The 17,138-nt window shown below is 53.9% G+C and overlaps 1 protein-coding gene and 1 long non-coding RNA gene across 6 annotated transcripts in view; both read left to right on the top strand.

Moving 5' to 3' along the window:
• Window positions 1–6,270, top strand: part of CLIP2 (CAP-Gly domain containing linker protein 2) — a 90,206-nt gene extending 83,936 nt beyond the window's left edge. For all 5 annotated transcript variants that reach the window (XM_066201668.1, XM_066201671.1, XM_066201667.1 and 2 more), the window contains 2 exons: window positions 1,667–1,729; window positions 2,230–6,270. In XM_066201668.1, coding sequence (XP_066057765.1) covers window positions 1,667–1,729; window positions 2,230–2,241 — 75 coding nt within the window. In that variant the 3' untranslated portion in view covers window positions 2,242–6,270. The remainder of the gene's footprint in view (window positions 1–1,666; window positions 1,730–2,229) is intronic.
• Window positions 6,271–15,509: 9,239 nt separating this feature from the next.
• On the top strand, window positions 15,510–16,285 carry LOC136299926 (uncharacterized). The gene is made up of 3 exons (XR_010723596.1): window positions 15,510–15,576; window positions 15,866–15,931; window positions 16,163–16,285. It is a non-coding gene; the product is annotated as an uncharacterized lncRNA (long non-coding RNA).
• Window positions 16,286–17,138: the final 853 nt, after the last annotated feature.

Raw genomic sequence — 17,138 nt, 5'->3', positions numbered from 1 at the left:
AGTCTCTTGAGAAAGGGAAATCTCTATTGCATTCCCACCTCCAGAAGCTGTGCAGGTGGTTGTTATTTCTTCCCCAGTTCTAGAAAATTTCTAGTCTTACCTGAAGTCAATTGGAACAGACCTTGCAAGGTCATCTAAGATATCCCTGGTATTAGTGTGATATATTCATGCTTAAGAAAATGTAGAGAGATGACAGAACAGCATTATGTCTTCAACTACAATCCAAGGTGCAAAGCAGCAGAGGACTACTGTGGGAAGGCAGGCTTCAAATTTCTATTTATGTCAGGTTTTTAAAGTGCTGTTTACAGGGAAGTCTGGATCAAAGCTTCCTAGTTTCGGTTTGAAATCTGTTCACCCGTCCCCTTGTGAAGGGGAACTGTTCACCAGGGGCTTTCAGGCTGAGGCTGAGGACATTGATGGCCCAAACAAATCCTGCTGCAATGGTTAGGGAACTGATGGTTCTTCCCCTGTGGCCACATGCCCACTGACACTCATTCTGCACCATCTTCCAGCCTCCTGTCTCCTCTCTGATGGAAGCAGCTTTTGCCCGGGTATCTGCCTTGGCAGAAAGAAAATCTTTGCCTTCTCCTTGTGTTGGGTGACACCTGACCCACAGCTTTGCAGGAAAAATCAAGGATTTGGCACTCAGACATTTTCTTGAAGAGTTTTAGTTAATCCTCTGGGATCCTTTTTATTTAATTTCAAGCAAATTGCAGCACTCCATTTGTTATTGTGACCATGTTCTCAGACCAGACTTCAAGCCTGATTTTTGACATCAGCTGTCTGGTCAGTGCTCAGATTGGGTGAGCTGCAGGCTGGTACCTGTGCTGAAGGGTGCTGAGCCCTGGCAGCAGCACTATTCTTGCCATCCAGGTAGGATCCACTGCCTGGCAAACAGCTCAGTAGTCTCTTATCAGAGCTTAGTTTGAATTCCTGCCTGGTTTTTGTGATCAAACTAAACCTCTGTCCTGTAGGGTTGATTCTGCATCATTGTGGTCCCAGTGAGGATGGAAACTGGGACTCTTAAACCCAGTCTTCTGTCCCCATAATGCTATCAGCAGTTCACCAACAAATGTGACTCTGATTGCCAAGGCCCAGGCACCCAGCATTGGGAATGTTGGGGCTTCAGGCTGCAGCCTTCCTCTCCTCCTTGTGCTGGCTGTACTGTCACTGGGAAGCTGAAGGGCTCTACACTACTTTGTTAGAGAAACATTATAAATGTTTAAAAGTTCTTGTGCTTTCTAAAGATAGAACAGCCTGTCCTGGTTGCCAGACTTGTCCCTGGAGATGGGAAATGGGAATGGCAAATGTCCTTTTCAGTGCTGGATGTTCAGTATGCTGTGCTTTGCACCTAACACTGCTCTTGGCTGGATTTGGTTTTTGGTATATAGGAGTTGGGCTGAATAGTGGGTCTGTGTCCATGAGGAGCTTGGGGGATGTTTGGCATCTGGGAGGGATGCAATCTGCCTCATGGGGATTGAGCCAGGGTGCAGAGGGCAGGAAGATTCTTGCCAGAAGTGGGGTGGGGTTTTTGCATCCCCCTTTCCTTGTGTGGAGTGAGCAGCTAAGGAAGGACAGGGCAGTCTTGCCAAATTTCAGTGCTTGTAAGCAAACCCACCAGGATCTGTGTCCCTCTTCAGTGAGTGTTGTCTGTTTTCCATTGCAGACTGTTGGAAATTCTGGGTCCGCTAATGGGATTCACCAGCAGGATAAATCCCACAAGCAAGAGGTAAGTTATGAGCAGAATGTTGTTTAAGACAGTATCTGCTTCGTGTGGTTTCTTGCCCGCTGTGGTGGGGACAGCACTTAGACAGGGGTAGTTCTGTCAACACAGCTTGACTGCATCATTCCCACAGCAAAAGGAAGAGGCTTTGCAAAATTCCAGTTCCCAAGTGTGGTGGGAACCTCACTCGAAAGCCCCTGAAGCCATGGGGAAGGTGGTGGTGAGGGGCACACCGAGTTGCAGGGCAGAGGGAGTTTCCCCACAGTCTCCTGGGTCAGTGCTGTGTGACATTTCTCCTGGCAGCCCCTGCTAGAACCTGCTCAGCCTCAGATCTCTGCTGTCCCCTTTACATGGGTGGCATTTGTGGGACATGCTGTCCTGGCCTCCCACAGCAGACTTCATCTACCCACACTGGGCAAAGCAGTGGGCATTTTACTCCATGCCTCTTCCAAAAAAAGCCTCTGTGCTTGTCCTCATTTTGCCTAACAAGATCTGTTTTCTTCTAGGAGAAGCTCTGATAGAGAAGAGGTGAAAAGGATCATTTCACGCCAGTATTAGCTCCTCTGCACAGTCAGGAAAAACAACACCACATCTGGCTTTAGCACCTCCAAAAGACCACACACAGTATTTTCACTTCAAAGCAGGACAATGTTTATAATGTACTAACTGATGTAATCAGGACAATCCCAGAGTCCAGTTTTCCAAGACAGCCATTGTTCCAGGAGGGAGCAGAAAGACCTCTCTGGGTTTGGTTTCTTACTTGTATTGGTTTTGACTGTGGAATTTGTATTGTTTGAGCTGCCCTTGTCCCACCAGCTGACGTGGTTTGGATGACAGCTGCCCTGACCTGTGGCTGAAGTGTCAGCAGGTCCCAGTAACCCCACAGGAGCTGCAAAGGGATTTGCCTGTGGTGTTCAAAGCATGTGCCCATAGGCTGCACCCTTCCACGGGGTCTGTCCCTTCCCTCCCACACACCCTGGTGTCCTGAGGACCTGCACAAGTGAGTGAAACCTGCTGGGCTGATGATGTGAGGTTTGGGGACATGTTCCCCTCCTCCCCTTGTGGAAGACATCACTGTTTTAGAGCAGAGGCTGCACTTAGTTCTTGTATTATAGCATGTCATGGGAAATAATCCAGTTTCAGAGGGATATTTATTTTGTTTCTTCTCCCCTGCCATTTGGGGAAGAAGCTGTGGTGGCTCCAAGTTTGGGGCCAGGCCCACCTTACCTGGGCGTAGTTGGCCTTTCTTCCTGCAGTGAGATCTCTGAGCAGGCCTGCTGGAGTCCTGTGCCATAGCCAGCTGTCCAGCTTGGTCCCCCTCACTCCTGGGGGTTCATCAGGTCTGTTTTGAACTCAGGACTGCCCAGATGCTGGATCTCAGTGTCCTGGCCTTGGAGCTCCATGCTGGGGGCAGTCAGTGAGGGGCAGATGCATTGAGCAAATGCTTCCCTCCTTGCCTGTTTAATTGAACACTAACTGTGGGTTGCCTGGTGCTTTCCAGAGCTGTCCTTGGCTCTTCTGTGTGATGCCCATCCCCTGCTACCTGGGATGGGTGAGGTGAAGGTGAGCCTGATCTTGATGGCTTCAGCAATCCTCTGTGCATGACCTGAGTGTATTTGGAGCAGAGGCAGTCTAAGACCAGAGCCCACACAGCTCTTGTGTCTGTACCAGCAGAGGATCTTATTCCTTCTTCCCAAGGCTTTACTCTAACTTTGCACCACAGCTCCCAAGCAATATTAGGGCAGAGGAAGGTGACAACGTGCTCTCAAAGGTGTGAAAGAGCCCAGCTCAGGTTCAGTAGCACAGGGAACAGTCACAGCAATATATTTTTCCAGGCTTCTCCCAGTCAGTGCCCAACTCCCCCAGCCTTCATGAGCTCTTGTGCTATGATGGGGCACCTGTGAAAGGACAAGATAGGAGAGGAGATCTGAGCCAGGCACCCAGCAGGTGAACATGATGGCACATCAGCTCCGTTGCTTTTCGCCCTGACTTCACACGAAGTTGTGTCACTTCTTCTTAGTGGGTTGCCAGGCTCTTGCTGCTTTGAAGGATGGGCAGCCAGAAGCAGCCTGGGAAAGGCTGGAGTTTCATGGCTGCAATCTTGCCATGAGGAGGATGACATTGAATACTTGACCCTCCTCACTTGATGCAGGATTGGTGATCTACTGTCCTTCAGAGGAGGAAGGGAGAGGAAAGGGGCTTCAGGGAAGTAAAGCAGGTCAGAAGTCACAGCAGAAATCTGAGCATGGTAGCAGGAGGCAGAGTGTGGAATCGAACTGGCTGGAAATAATTCACATAGGATTCCATCCTGCCTTGTAGAAGTGTTTCTTCAGCTCTTACTAATCACCAGGAAGATTGCCACATCTCTGCCTAGCTCTGGGAGTTTCCCAAGGGATTGTAGGAGTGGTCTCCAAAACCCTCCTGGTTGAATATTCATCTTCTAAGTGATTTTGGGAAGTCCCAGAGAGTTTTTGTTTGTTACAGCCATCAAAAGTGAATACCTCACTGCTGTTTTTAAGAATTTAGGGCTGATGTTTCCCAGAATGCTCCTGTTGGCAGGATGGTCTCTGAAGTCATGTTTGCAGACCTCTGGGCTTTCTGGGCACCTGAAAAAGGGAGGCCCCATTCTGGTTTGTAACTTATTTTCCATTACGGGTCTTCAAGTGATGTGTGACCAGCTGCCTACAGCAGAGGTATCTCTGTTTTCCACCTCCCTTTGGCTCTGTACAGTGGGATCTCCTGGGAGTGGTTATGGGGACCATGTATTTGGTTCTGTTGATCAGATCCAAGGTTGTCAGGCTGGAAGAGTCTCTGGCTCCTGCCTCTTCCCAGGGACCATCCCCTGAGAGCAGCTCAGACCTGTGGCTTTTCCTGTTCACCTTGGAAGACAATGCAGAACAGGCACAGATGGGTTCAGACCAGGTTCAGAGTTAGTGCTGATGGTCTTCTGTGGCTCTAAGTGACTGTGCTGGTCCCTGAGGATCAGCCAGGAGCTGTTGGCACTGCTTGGCTCTCTGTGCAGGCTGTGTGGTCACTGTGTTGCAGGGCTGAGGGTTGAAGCCCCCCACCCACTGGGGTGCAGATCCATGGGAGCTGCTCCCAAATAAGATGATCCACAGTGCCAACAGGATATGCTGTTGTGTGCTTATGTGGGCTTTAGCTCAGCCCTGTGTAAGGGGCCAGGAGGGGTTGGATTCACTCACTTCTTCCCTCTCCAAAATCAGCACAGGCTTCCCCAGGGTACCAGCTGCCCATCCGAGTTGGTAAGAGACCACACTAGGGACAAACTTTGAAAGGACAAGGGGGAGATTCCCCAGCCCCTCTATTTATTTGTAAGTTTAAGTGCTATTTTTACCTATGTGGTGGTGTATAAAGTGCTTCATGATACGTGGTCTTACTGGCTTGGTTCTCTGGGAGAGAGTTCCAGGGCAGTGGTGCACCCTTGTCCTGTTGTTGATCCGGGCTGGTTCCTGTTTGTGCCTTCACTCCCCCTTTGGCTTCAGCCTTGCTCTTACCTCGACCCCCGAGAGCTGGTAAGGGAGGGCTGTGCTTTCCCCAGCCTTTCTCCCAGCCTGAGAAGGCCATGCTGGTTTTCCATCTGCAGATGGAGCAGAGCAGCGGTGCAGGGTGGGGAGCAGGAGGGGACAATGCTGCTGGAGCCCTGGGCCTCGAGGGAAGGACCGGCCCCCACAGCCAGTAGCATTACCCTGACAGGTAGTGATGCTTTTCTGCTGAGAGCTGAGCCCTTATCCAGTGAAAAAACAGCCTTTGGAATGGAGACTGCTTAGTATGGAGTGATTTCTTCTCTAACTCTCAAGACCAAAGGGAAAATAATCAGTCATGCTTGGGAATGTCAACTTTATCCCTCCTGCAGCATCCAGAGAGCTGGAGCAAGGGGCAGCACCATGCTGGTGCCCCATGGAATGGTAGTACCGAGCTGCCTGGGTGTTGCAGCTCTTGGAATGACAGGTGCCAAGCTGCCAGCCAAGGCCTTACAGCTCCTGCCTCCCCCCAGCCACCAGCAGCTCCTCTGACTTGCAGTAGAGATGCATAAGGGTTCCATTAAACAAAACGATGCAAATGACACTGTAAAAGTCTTAATGAAAATTCCAGTACTCCGTTATTCAGCAGCTTTAGCAGCTCAGCACTATCTGTAGGGAGTTATTAATACACTAAGATCCTATAGGCCTCCTGTAAGTTACCAGAAAAAAAGATGATACTAGATGTATAAATGGATGATAACCTTTTACCCATACAGTATGTATTACAATTACAATTTTGTAGCTTAGTCATTTTTTGGCTATCAGATTTTGTTAGTATGATACAAAAAAAAAAAAAAAAAAAAAAAAAAAAAAAAAAAAAGACCAAAAAAAAAAGGGTTTGACTGCTAATGTCTATTTTGTTATTTGATTCATTTTCTTCCTCTGTACAAAAGCTGTACAAATCTGTCTGTGTAACTCCTCCACATCTGTATTCATGTACCATCCCCCTTGTCCTGGCTTGCTGGTGTGGTGAGCTCCTACTAAACAATAAACTCTGTGGCTGAAGTTGGGCATCCTGGTGTCGCCGGCAGGGACACGAAAGAACCACACTCACTCAGGTTCAGAGGTGAACAGAGAAGGAGGAAGTTTATTCTCATTTGTGATTTAAATAGGATTTGGAGTTTGGTCAAGGATTGGTAGATGAGAGGAACACCTTTCTGACCCTAGTGGTCAGTTCACCAGGCCATCACAGACTGGTATGAAAACGATCTACTTGTTTATGTTACATTGGTGAGAGACTCCACTAGAAATATGTAAACAGTCATCAGAAGGCTAAAGAATCAGGGTGACATCTCACCCTTTTTGCATTAGGAAAAAAGAAACAGGAAAAAGAAAAATGAAGAATGTTCAGTCTTGTTGAAGGACCATTGGAGTGAACACTCGCGTTGTCTGCATCTGAGTCACTCCATGGTTCATGCACTTGCTGCCTTTCATTTGGTCACGGTCTCCATCTTTCAACATGACAGGGTTATTAGAATTCTGTGGCACCATAAGGTGCTCGATGGCACACAAAGCTTTGCCAATCGACTGTGTGCAGGGTGAAACCTGCATTCTCTGTTTTTTAGTTGTTTTTTTTTTTTGCCCCAGTGGCACACAACACAGCAACACAGGATCTTCAGCAAATGAAACAAAAATGAAACAAAGCAGCATTGCTGACTTCCTTCAAAATTGGATGGCCCAACTGCTGTGCTATGTCGATCACAAAAGAAAAAGCAGCCGTGACTAAACTGAAAGGCTCCTGGGAAATTTTGGAAATGCCATGACAGCAGCCCTCAATTCACCCAATTGGGCTGACCATCCTCATGACCTTCCAAAACTTGCCACTCAGATCCATCCTTCCAAGTAACAATGGCCTACCTTGTCCTTCCCAAAATCCGCACTTTTGGGATCAATTGCCTGCACTTAATTATCAATCGAGCAATGTGCTCAAACAAAGTGATCGCCATCTTTGCAGCTGAAAAGGAGCAATCAGCTCAAACAATGCATGTGCCATCTTTTTCGGCTGAAAGCAAGCAATTAGCTCAAATTATGTACTTGCCCTCCATTGCGGCTGATGGGGCAGGAAGACCCAGTCCAAATTGTGCCAGGGATAGGACCACTCATCTCCATCGGCCAGTGATACCTGTAGGATACAAAGGAATCACATTCAGAGTCACAATGAGGATTGGCCAGTCTGAGGGAAGCATGGTGGGCAATGGCGTATCAGCCTGCAACATGCCCGTGCTGTCCACCACGGCATTAACTTTTCGGAGGTCTTGTAACAACCTCCATTTCCCAGACTTCTTTTCGATGCAGAGAGCAGGAGAGTCCCAAGACTGGTAAAAAGTTCCAGATGATCCTGGTCCAACAGCTCCTGAACCAAGTCCTGAAGGGCAACGAATGTGTCTTGAGAGACAGTTCATTCCAGAGGTCAAGGGGCAAGGGAAAGAAACGTGATGTCCATTTCAGGGACAGACAAGGTACAAATCGTTTCAGGACAGTCTCTGGCCACAACAACAGTCCAGTGACCTTGAGCCAGCATGGCAGCTTCAGAACAGCTGTCTTCTCACCACCGGCTCTCTGTCCTGTGAACAGAAAACTCAAAAAACACAAATTGAGCAATCGCGGTCACTCCAAGGAGGCGCTGACCTCCTGGTGGCCATGCCCCCGCCTGCGCTAAAAGCGCATCTCGCGGGACCGGCCCCGCCGCTGTCCCGGGTTCCGTGGGAGGCGGCGGGGCCGGGCTCACGGGCCCCGCAGAGCCCGTGCCTGTCGGCAGGGCAGGAGCGCCGGCCGCATGGCCCGGACGAGGGACCTCGGTACAGCCACGGGTCCAGCCGGGACACGCGGACACAGCGGGGGACGGATCGAGCCCATCACACGACCCCCCCGATCCAGGGCGGGGGGGAACGGGACGCCGGGAGGGGCGCGGTTTGTGGGGCCGTGACCCCGCCCCGCCCCACAGCCCGAGCCTGGCCCGGCTGCGGGGGAGCGGGCGGCGCTGGAGGGGGAAAGGCCGCGGGGGGGGCAGGAGGCGGCGTGGGGCCGCCCGGCCCGGGCCCCGCTCACAAGCCGTGTCACCCGCAGCGCCAGGCGGCACCGGCACCGGGGAGAAGGGGCCCGGCCCCGCGGCCAGCATCGCCCCGCCCGCGCCGCGGAGACCCAGCGGGGACATCGCCCGCCCCGCGGGCGGGACGCGCCGCCCGTCCCTCGGGTCCGCCGCGACCTGCGCAGGCGCAGAGGCGGCGCAGAGGCAGGCACGGCCGCCTGTGGCGGGGGCTCCGCCTCAGCTCTTCAGGGGACAGGCGGGCTCGGGAGCGCCGCCGCGGCCGGCTACCCGGGACCCCGCGACCCCGCTCGGCTGGCCGGGAGCTGCCTCCTCCCCCCCAGGGGAACCGAGGTCGCTGCCAGGGACAGAAACACCCTCCAGTGCAGCGTCCTGGGGGGAAAGGGAAGGCCCCTGCCCCCGATCCGACTCGGAGCCTGTCTCAGCCTCGGAGAGGGACGCTTCTTCTTTCCCCCCAGCCTCGGCATCCGAGCTGGAAACCCCTCCAGGGGAGATCCAGTCTCTCTCAAAAGCTTTCCACCACTCGAAGCTACTTATACCATCAAAACATTGCTCCCAGAGCTCCAGTAACTCCCCCATGTATGCATCGTTACGTGCAAACAAAGCCTGGATGATGTGGAAGCCGAATTGGCTCCACTCGTCCTGTGAGAGGGCTCTCCAGTCTTCAAGGAAAAACCCATTGCTTTTCCCATAATAATACAAATGCTTAAAATCATCACTAGAAACAGAAACCGTCTGCTGCTCCAGGAAGGCTTGCAAACTGTGCAAGATCCAAGCCTCATACCTGGAGATAAAGAATACCATTTCTGCAAAAAGCCAGTTACCAACCAGCCCTATTACCTTAAAGCTGACTCCACAGACTGCAGTCCCCACAGTCGGAGGTCACCAGATGTCGCTGGTAGGGACACGAAAGAACCGCATTCACTCAGGTTCAGAGGTGAGCAGAGAAAGTTTATTCTCATTTGTGATTTAAATAGGATTTGGAGTTTGGTCAAGGATTGGTAGATGAGAGGGACACCTTTCTGACCCTAGTGGTCAGTTCACCAGGCCATCACAGACTGGTATGAAAACCACTTGTTTATGTTACACTGGTGACAGACTCCACTAGAAATATGTAAACAGTCATCATGCTGCTAAAGAATCAGGGCAACATCCTGGGGCTGTGGGTGTTCAGGGTGTTCTGCAGTGCACAAACTGTCATGAGCTGGAAGGGGCTGGGACACAGGAGTTTGGCACCATTGCCCTGCCCTGAGCCCCAGCAGTGACCTTGAGCCGTCTGTGTTTGGGATCTGCAAGTGGCTGGGAGGCTGCAGAGCTGTCCTGGGAATGAGCTGAGCTGGGGCACAGCAGCTCTTCTGCACCCCATGCTAGAGGTGGGGACAGCTACCCACCTCCTGACTGAGCAGCTCCTGCTGTTGAGTATCTCCCAAGCCTCAGAGTGGTTGTGGTGTTAATTAATCCATGATTATTTTCCATCTGATTGTCTCCCCAGTCCCTCGCTGACATATCCACAATGCCCTGAGGAGTGTTGCAGCCCCACCTCCCTGCACCTCAGCAGTGATCCATAATTGAGCAGGGCCACCTTCATTTTGCATAGATTGGGTCATCCTCATTCCTTCCAGGTCATCTACCACAGACCAGAGCACATGGAAATGGGGATCACAGTGAATCAGTCCAGGAGGAGCTGCCAGCCCCCTGCCTCTCTTGTCCCTGTGTTCCCACAATGTGTCCATATGGATACTTTGAGCATCACGGAGTTGTGCTGTCACCAATGAGGCAGGACTGGTTGGATTTATGCCAGGGTTTGATGCTTTTTTCATGGTACAACATCTCAGTTGGGACTTTCCTTGACCGCCTGTGGGATGCCCATATAGCCATGAAACATCATCTCCTCCTGCCAGGTTTTCCTGACTCCAGAGGTTGTAGTTCCTTTATAAGGAAATACTGCTAACTGCTTAAGATAAGTCCTCTTTCCTGACTCCAGAGGTTGTAGTTCCTTTATAAGGAAATACTGCTAACTGCTTAAGATAAGTCCTCTATGGTTTATTTCCTTTGCTGGCTCATAAGTCAGCTCTGTATGCCCTCACCCAAACATCACTGCCATGGAGCTTCGAAGCAGGAAGGACTAGAGGTGAACAAAGCGTGTTCGGGAAAGGGGCAGGTGGGGGATGGATGGTGGGTGTTGAAGGGAAGAACTTTGTCTTCCCCCACAGTCTTTGGGATACTGGCAGGAGAAATCATTCAGTTGTCTCCTTTATGGACTCGCAAGCTGACATAAAAGCCAACTTGGAGGAAATGTCACAAAGGCTTCACCCACGGAGACCCTTTGCCCAGAACTCCAGAGGAGAGAGGAGTCTGTGCCTCAACAACCCTACAGCTCAGCCAGGTGCTCACAGGGACCCTCCTGCACCTCTGGCACGAGGAACGGCACCCACTGCATCCCTGGCAAAGGCTGATCCCAATGGAAGCTCCAAGCCAGCCCCGGGTTTGCAGCAGCAGGGGAACTGGCTTAGATGTAATGCGCATCTTAAACTGATTAAAAGAAAAACCGCATGGCTGGACTCTGCTGGGAGAGCTTTGAGCACTTTTCAGCAAATCAAAGAACTACCAAACGGGCTGGAGGTGGACTTTGCACAAGGGCCTGGCACGGGAATGGCCTCACACTGAGGGAGGGGAGAGATGGGTGGGATATTGGGAAGAAATTCTTCCCTGTGAGGGCGGTGATGCCCTGGCACAGTTGGCCCAGAGAAGCTGTGTCCGCCCCATTCCTGGAAGTGTCCAAGAACAGGTTAGATGGGGCTTAGAGAAAACTGATCTAGTGGAAAATGTTCCTCCACCTGTCCCTGACAGAGGAGTGAAACGAGATGAACTTTTAGGTCCCTTCCAGCCTGAGCCATTCCACAACTCCATTAATCCATGACTTTGTGGGCGTGGGACCCACTGGTTCAGTTCCCAGGAATGGAGTGGGGTGTGTTGCCTGGCAACGGCAGCTGTGATGAAGAGGAGCATGAGCAGCACAGGCTCCAGTCCTGCAAGGGATGAGGAAGGAGGAGGGAGCCTGCTGGCTACTCATCCTTTGATCATTGCTTTTGCCCATCGCTTCTGTCATTGCTTTTGTTCATCCCTTTTATCACCCATTTTCCTGATCCCTGACAGACCCAGCTGGGCAAGAAGGCTTGTGACCAACCAGGGCCAGAGTGCGTGCAGACATGGCAACAGCCCTGGACACACTCAGCCTCTCCCAGCTCCTGGATGCCTCCATTGGGACGCCCAACAATGGGGCCATCCATTTTGCGGCCCTGAGAAGGCTCCTTCAGGCCGTGCTGGAGCACCTGGACGCGCAGTACCTGACCACCGAGGAGCCGTGGCCGGGCCACCTGAGTGGCCCCTCGCTGGCTGACGTAGCTGCTGAAGTGAAAGAAATTAAGAAGGAGATTGAAAACAACAAGAAACACGTGTCCGAGGTAGAGGCTTTTCCCAGCTCCCTGGGCGCTCCCCCACCACACAACCCCTCCCCACTTCCTCAGGCAGCAGTGCTGGCGGCAGCTCTTTGCCGTCGGGATGGGCTCCAGTGCTCTGGCGCAGCCGGGCTGGAGCAGGCAGCTCTGGGACCTGCTGACCCGGCTGTGCCGTGGGCTGCCCCTGCCAGGGTGGGGCTCTTTGGGCTGTTGCTGCCCTGCCCATCACCTCTGCTATCCCTGTTTCTTGGACTGTTTCACAGATTCTTAATAAGGAGATTGCTGCGATAAAGTTAGATATTTCCCGCATGTCAGATGAAATGAAGAGGCTCCAGGAGGAACAGGTCTGTGCAGAGCAGTGTGGTTCTGAAGGTCCTAGTTCCCGCACACACACTCTCCAGATACTTGTCTCTGACAACGTTCTCTCCTAGACCACGACTCTTGCCAAGCACCTCCAGGAGATTGAAAAGTTAAAGAAGCGCCACCGTCATTTGGCAGAGAACATGAAGAAGGTCGTGGAGTCGCGGGATGAGGTGAACTGCTGGGAGCAAGCCGTGGGTCTGAGACAGCAGCCAGTGCCCTCGGCTCCGCTGCCTGCATGGGGAGTGCTGTCTGCAGGGCCCTGCCAGCCTGCCTGAGCCCAGCCCTCAGCTGTGCCCCCGTGCTCTGCAAACCACAGCAGGGGTCAGGGCCTTGCAGGTCCCCATTGATACCCCAGAGTCTCACTGCCACCACTCCGTTCTCCTAGGACACGAATACCATCCAGGATCTCCGTGAGGAGATTGACAGAATGAGGGCCACTCAGATCCGCATGGAAGGAGACATAAAGAAGAGAGACGAGGCCCTTCCTTTAGTGAGCTGTTGGGGGGTGTTGTCTTTGGGCTCTCGTGGGGAACATCAATGTGACTCCAAGAGCGCTGGTTTGGGGTCAGGGTCTCGGGACTGGGTGGGGGCCCTGTGTCTGCCCATGCAGCTGAAGGGCCCCCACTGGGACAACACGATGTCTGTGCCCTGACTCTACTGTCACTGGCCTTCCCAGATGAAGAAGATGGACGAGGACATGAAAAAACTGAGGGAGGATGCAACCAGGTGGAGAGAAGAGACCAGGAAGGAGATGTCTCAGAAAATTAAGTAAGAGGACAGAAGTGGGTTTCATACCCCTGGGGGGCTGGGAGCATCCTGGTTTGCAGGCACAGGACAGTGCCCGAGCAGCCCTGCAGAGGTAACCATGCCTTGCTCCCATCTCGCTGGCCAGGGCTGTGCTGCAGGAGACGAGGAGTGAGCTGCAGAAGATGGAAGAGCAGCAGGAGATGAAGAATACCATGCTGGAGCAGATGGTTACTGAGACAGCCAAAAAGCTGAACGGGCAGGTTAGGTCCTGGGGGAGCACTCCCACCACCTCCTGATTTGGTGCAGCAGTCCAGGCGGGGTTCCCAGCCGTATTCTCTGACTGGCTGGGGCCACCCAGCACTGTTGATTCCATTCATCCCTTCTCTTGAGCCAATTCCCTCTGCCCTCCCTGCAGCTTGGGGATGTGCCAGAGACACCTGGGAGCCAACAGGAGGAGGAGGAAGAGGAGACTGGAGACCGCACTAGTTGCACCTTCAACATCAAAGTGTATTTGGGGAATCTCCTTCAGCGCTGCGACAAACTCCAAGAGCAGGTGGACTCCCTGGAGTCACGACATATGGCCGTGGGCAAGATTAAGAGGATATTTGAGAATTGGGACCAGGTAGGCAGTTGGCAGCATGGGGAATGGAGGACATCCCCAGCTAGATGTGATGTAGTGTGGGGGAGACCCAAACTGGCCTGGACCAGTCAGTAGCATGGGCAGAAATTAAAGCCTTGATGCAAAGGTGCTGTTGTCACTGAGTAATGTGGGTGTGTCCCTGTGGAGCACTCAAGCCCCCTCTTCCTCAGTGCTACATCTTTCCTTCCCTGGAGCAGGAACAGGAGCGGCTGCACCATGTGGAGACTAGGATTGTACAGATACAAGGTGACTGTGAGACGCTCAGCTTTGCCTCAGAGAGACTCCACAAAGACTCTCAACAAAAGCAGAAAGCAATTGAGGTGTGTGGCTGAAACTCCTGTGGCATCAGATCATCTGCCAGGTTCTCCTTGGGACTCCAGGCAGGGAACACAAAGAATCTGTCTTCATGCAGAGACAGAACTGGGCCTCTTCCAAGTGCCTTTCCATGAGTTTTTTTGGGTAGGGGAGGTGGGATGTTGCTCTCCTGGGCAGGAGGCAGCTCCAACCCTGCTGTGGTGTCATGGGCTCCTTTCTCTTTTGAAAGATGCTGTTCGAGTCTGTGGAGAAGCTGCAGAAGGAGAAAGCCGATCAGCAGGACATGTTGGCAGCGATGGAGCTGGTACAGTCTTGAGGGGCCTCTGTGCCAGCCCAGGGGTTTCTGGGCAGGGTGACAAATGCCCTTTGTCCCTTGGGGGCTGGGTGACAGAACTGGCCTGGGGGAGGGAGGATTTCCTGGGCACGTGGGGTCCCTCACCCTTCAGATGGTGGGGACAACCTCAGCGGGGTGATGGGGACAAAGGGGCCACAGCACCCTGAAAGGGGCATGATGGCCTGGCGGAAACACCTCTCCCTCTGCCCCTCACATGTGCTGGCCCTGCCTGTGGTTCCTCATCCCTCTCCCAAACGCTCTCCTGCTGTTCCCCCCTGCTAGAAGGCGGACAGGGCTGCCTTGGGAAGGAAAGTCAACTGCAGCCAGTTTGAAGCCAACATGGAGCGGCTGCATGAGAGGATGGAGGAGTTGCAGAACCAGATTTCAAACCAGAACCAGCACTGTAACACAATGCAGCAGCAGTTCAGTGATGCAATGGAAGAGAAGGTGAGGGGTCCCTCATCCTCCACCATGAGAAACTGGCCCCTTGGAGACTTGACAGCCTGAGGCAGCATCCCTCTGAGGATCCCCCTCCAGGCTTTCCCTGGAGAGCTCCATGTCCCATCCTGGGGCAGCTGGCTGAGGCTGTGCACCTGTTCACAGCTGGATCGCCAGGAGCTGAAGGCTTTCAGTGACCAGATCGAAGAGACATGGAAGAGAAGCATTGAGGATTTGGAGAAAAAGCTTATGCGTGACACTGGTGCTGCTGGGATTAAGAAGTGAGTGTGATGGAGATGCTGACGGCTTTGGGGACACCGACGGTCCTGTTCCCTTCAGCTGTCCCAGCCACTGCCCATGTAGTCCCCTGCCATGGGACCAATTTAGCTGCTAGATGAACCATGAGGATGCTGATGAAGCAGCTGCACCTTCTCCTTCCACCAGCAGCAGGTTCCACACAGGGAAGGAGGCACAAGGAGGGGGCACCCACAGGATGGAGCCCTCCCAAAGCAAAATGGGGGTGTGGGTGCAAAGGCTCCCACAAGCCAGGGCACAAGATGGCAAGTGCTCCTGCCAGGCTGGGATGTGACAGGCAGTGTCCCAGAGCTGGGTCCCGCCCTGCCCTCCTGGCCAGGCACACGGGGGACTTTGGGGCCCAGAGATGGGCTGAAAGGAAGGGCTGGTTGGGATGGTGACGTGGGTGCCAGTGCCCCTCACCCGGCACCAGCCAGCAGGCTGGGGACGGGCACAAACAGGCTCAGCAGCCCAGCTTCACCCTGCAATCGCCGTGACTCTAGCAGTGACACGCCCGGTTCCCCTGGCTGTGCCAGCGAGCTGCTGCCTGTGTGCAGGCAGGGCTGTGGCCCCAGGAGCTCACCCGGCCCTGTCCTCTCACTCTCCTCAGGCAGCTGCCAGTCCCTTTCACCTGCCTTTCCTGTGACCGCAGGCTCGCCATGCAAGTTCCTGGCCCGTGAGTAGCTCCAGTGCACGGGGGGCCGTGGGGCTGTGATGGGGGAGGTGGGTGCCAGCAGTGACCCTCTGTGCTGGCCACAGGGGTCACAGTGTCTGCCTGGGGGCCTCCGAGGTGGGGAGCCCCCTCTGCAGCCCTGCCCATCAGCAGGGGCTGTGGGGGACTCATCCCAAGGGCTACAGGCAGCGGGATGCCATGGGGTACAATCCTATGGGTTTGGGGCTGCTGTCTCGAACAGGAACAGGTTGTTTGTCCCCTGTCACACACCTGTCACTCCTGCCCTCCCCAGGTACCCCGAGACACTCCCATATTTGCAGCCGATGCCCCCCAGCAGGGAGCCACAGTACAGCCAAAGGTAGGAGCTTTGAGGACACATCCCTGGCTCCCGGGGTGCAGGGGAGCCCTGCCACAGGAGGGCGGGCTCTTCTCTGTGTGGGATGGCCTGGGCTCTCCTGCAGCAGGTTGACAGGAGCCGGGAGGGACAGGCCCCTGCAGGCAGCACCGCCAGTCCCCTCCCTGGCACAGCAGGGTGAAGGCAGAGATGCCACAGGGCAGGGCACTGAGGATCCTCTGCCCCATCCCACAGGAGTCCACTGGTCCCTGGCAGTGTCCCGCGTGTGCCACAGTGCTCTGGGGACCATCAGGGAAGCAACTCCACCCTGCAGCACATCAGTGCTTCCCTACAGAGAATTGGGCAGCCATCGGTCTTCTTGACAATACCCAGCAAGGTAGGGATGATAAAGGTGGGGACACAGAAGGGTGGCTTGAGGCTCGATGACATTGCTGAGCATGCAGGGGGAATCTGTGCATTCAGCCCCAGGCAGAGCTGGGTTGGGAGGATTACTGGGGAATGCTGAACTGGGCCCTGCATTGCAGCCAGCTGCTCTCTCCTCCTCAGCCCAGAGTGACCCGGCTTGCAGACAGCAGCGGACAAATCTCGAAGGGCCGTGATGACCAGCCTCCTGTGGTGAACAAGACACAGCATGAGTCAGGTATGGCCCTGTTAGGGCATGGGGGTCAGAGGGGAGAAGAGGTTGTTTGTCTGCTGGCTACAGGCTGGGGGATGAGTATGGCTCTGTGGGCAGAGCTGGGCAGGTTGGGGGTTTGGGCTCTCGACTGGGTTGGAAGGGGCCGAAGCAGAGGAACTGGCCCATGGGACAGCTGAGCTCGGAACTCTGACGGTCTCTGGCTGGGCACGTGACACTCCTACTGCCTCCATTCAGGCCTGGCAGAGTTGCTCCAGCCGGGGGCTGCCCCTGGCAAGTGGGGGCTCACCCTTGCCCCTCAACCGCCAGGCCCTGCCGCCTCACGGGATCGGCGGCCCGGCACAGCTCCCCGACGCGTCTCCTGGGCACCAGCGCTCAGCCAGCCTCGGCAGCCCCGCCGGACATCAACAGCCCCCACGCAACGGGGCAGGACTGCCAGCTAGAAGACTGTGACAACGGCCATCAGAAACACGGCTTTATACTTGTATTCGGTTAATAAAAAATCTTAAAATACAGGCATAGCCTCGCCTCACCAGCCTCTCTCTTCCCCGGCCTCCCTGATGCTCCTTAAGCTCC

The sequence above is a fragment of the Chamaea fasciata genome, unplaced genomic scaffold, assembly GCF_029207755.1.
Source record: "Chamaea fasciata isolate MVZ Bird 193981 ecotype frontalis unplaced genomic scaffold, bChaFas1.0.hap1 SCAF_21, whole genome shotgun sequence".
Taxonomy (NCBI): Eukaryota; Metazoa; Chordata; class Aves; order Passeriformes; family Sylviidae; genus Chamaea; species Chamaea fasciata.
The sequence above is the reverse complement of the archived record's forward strand: the minus strand, read 5'-3'. Positions and strand labels throughout refer to the sequence as shown.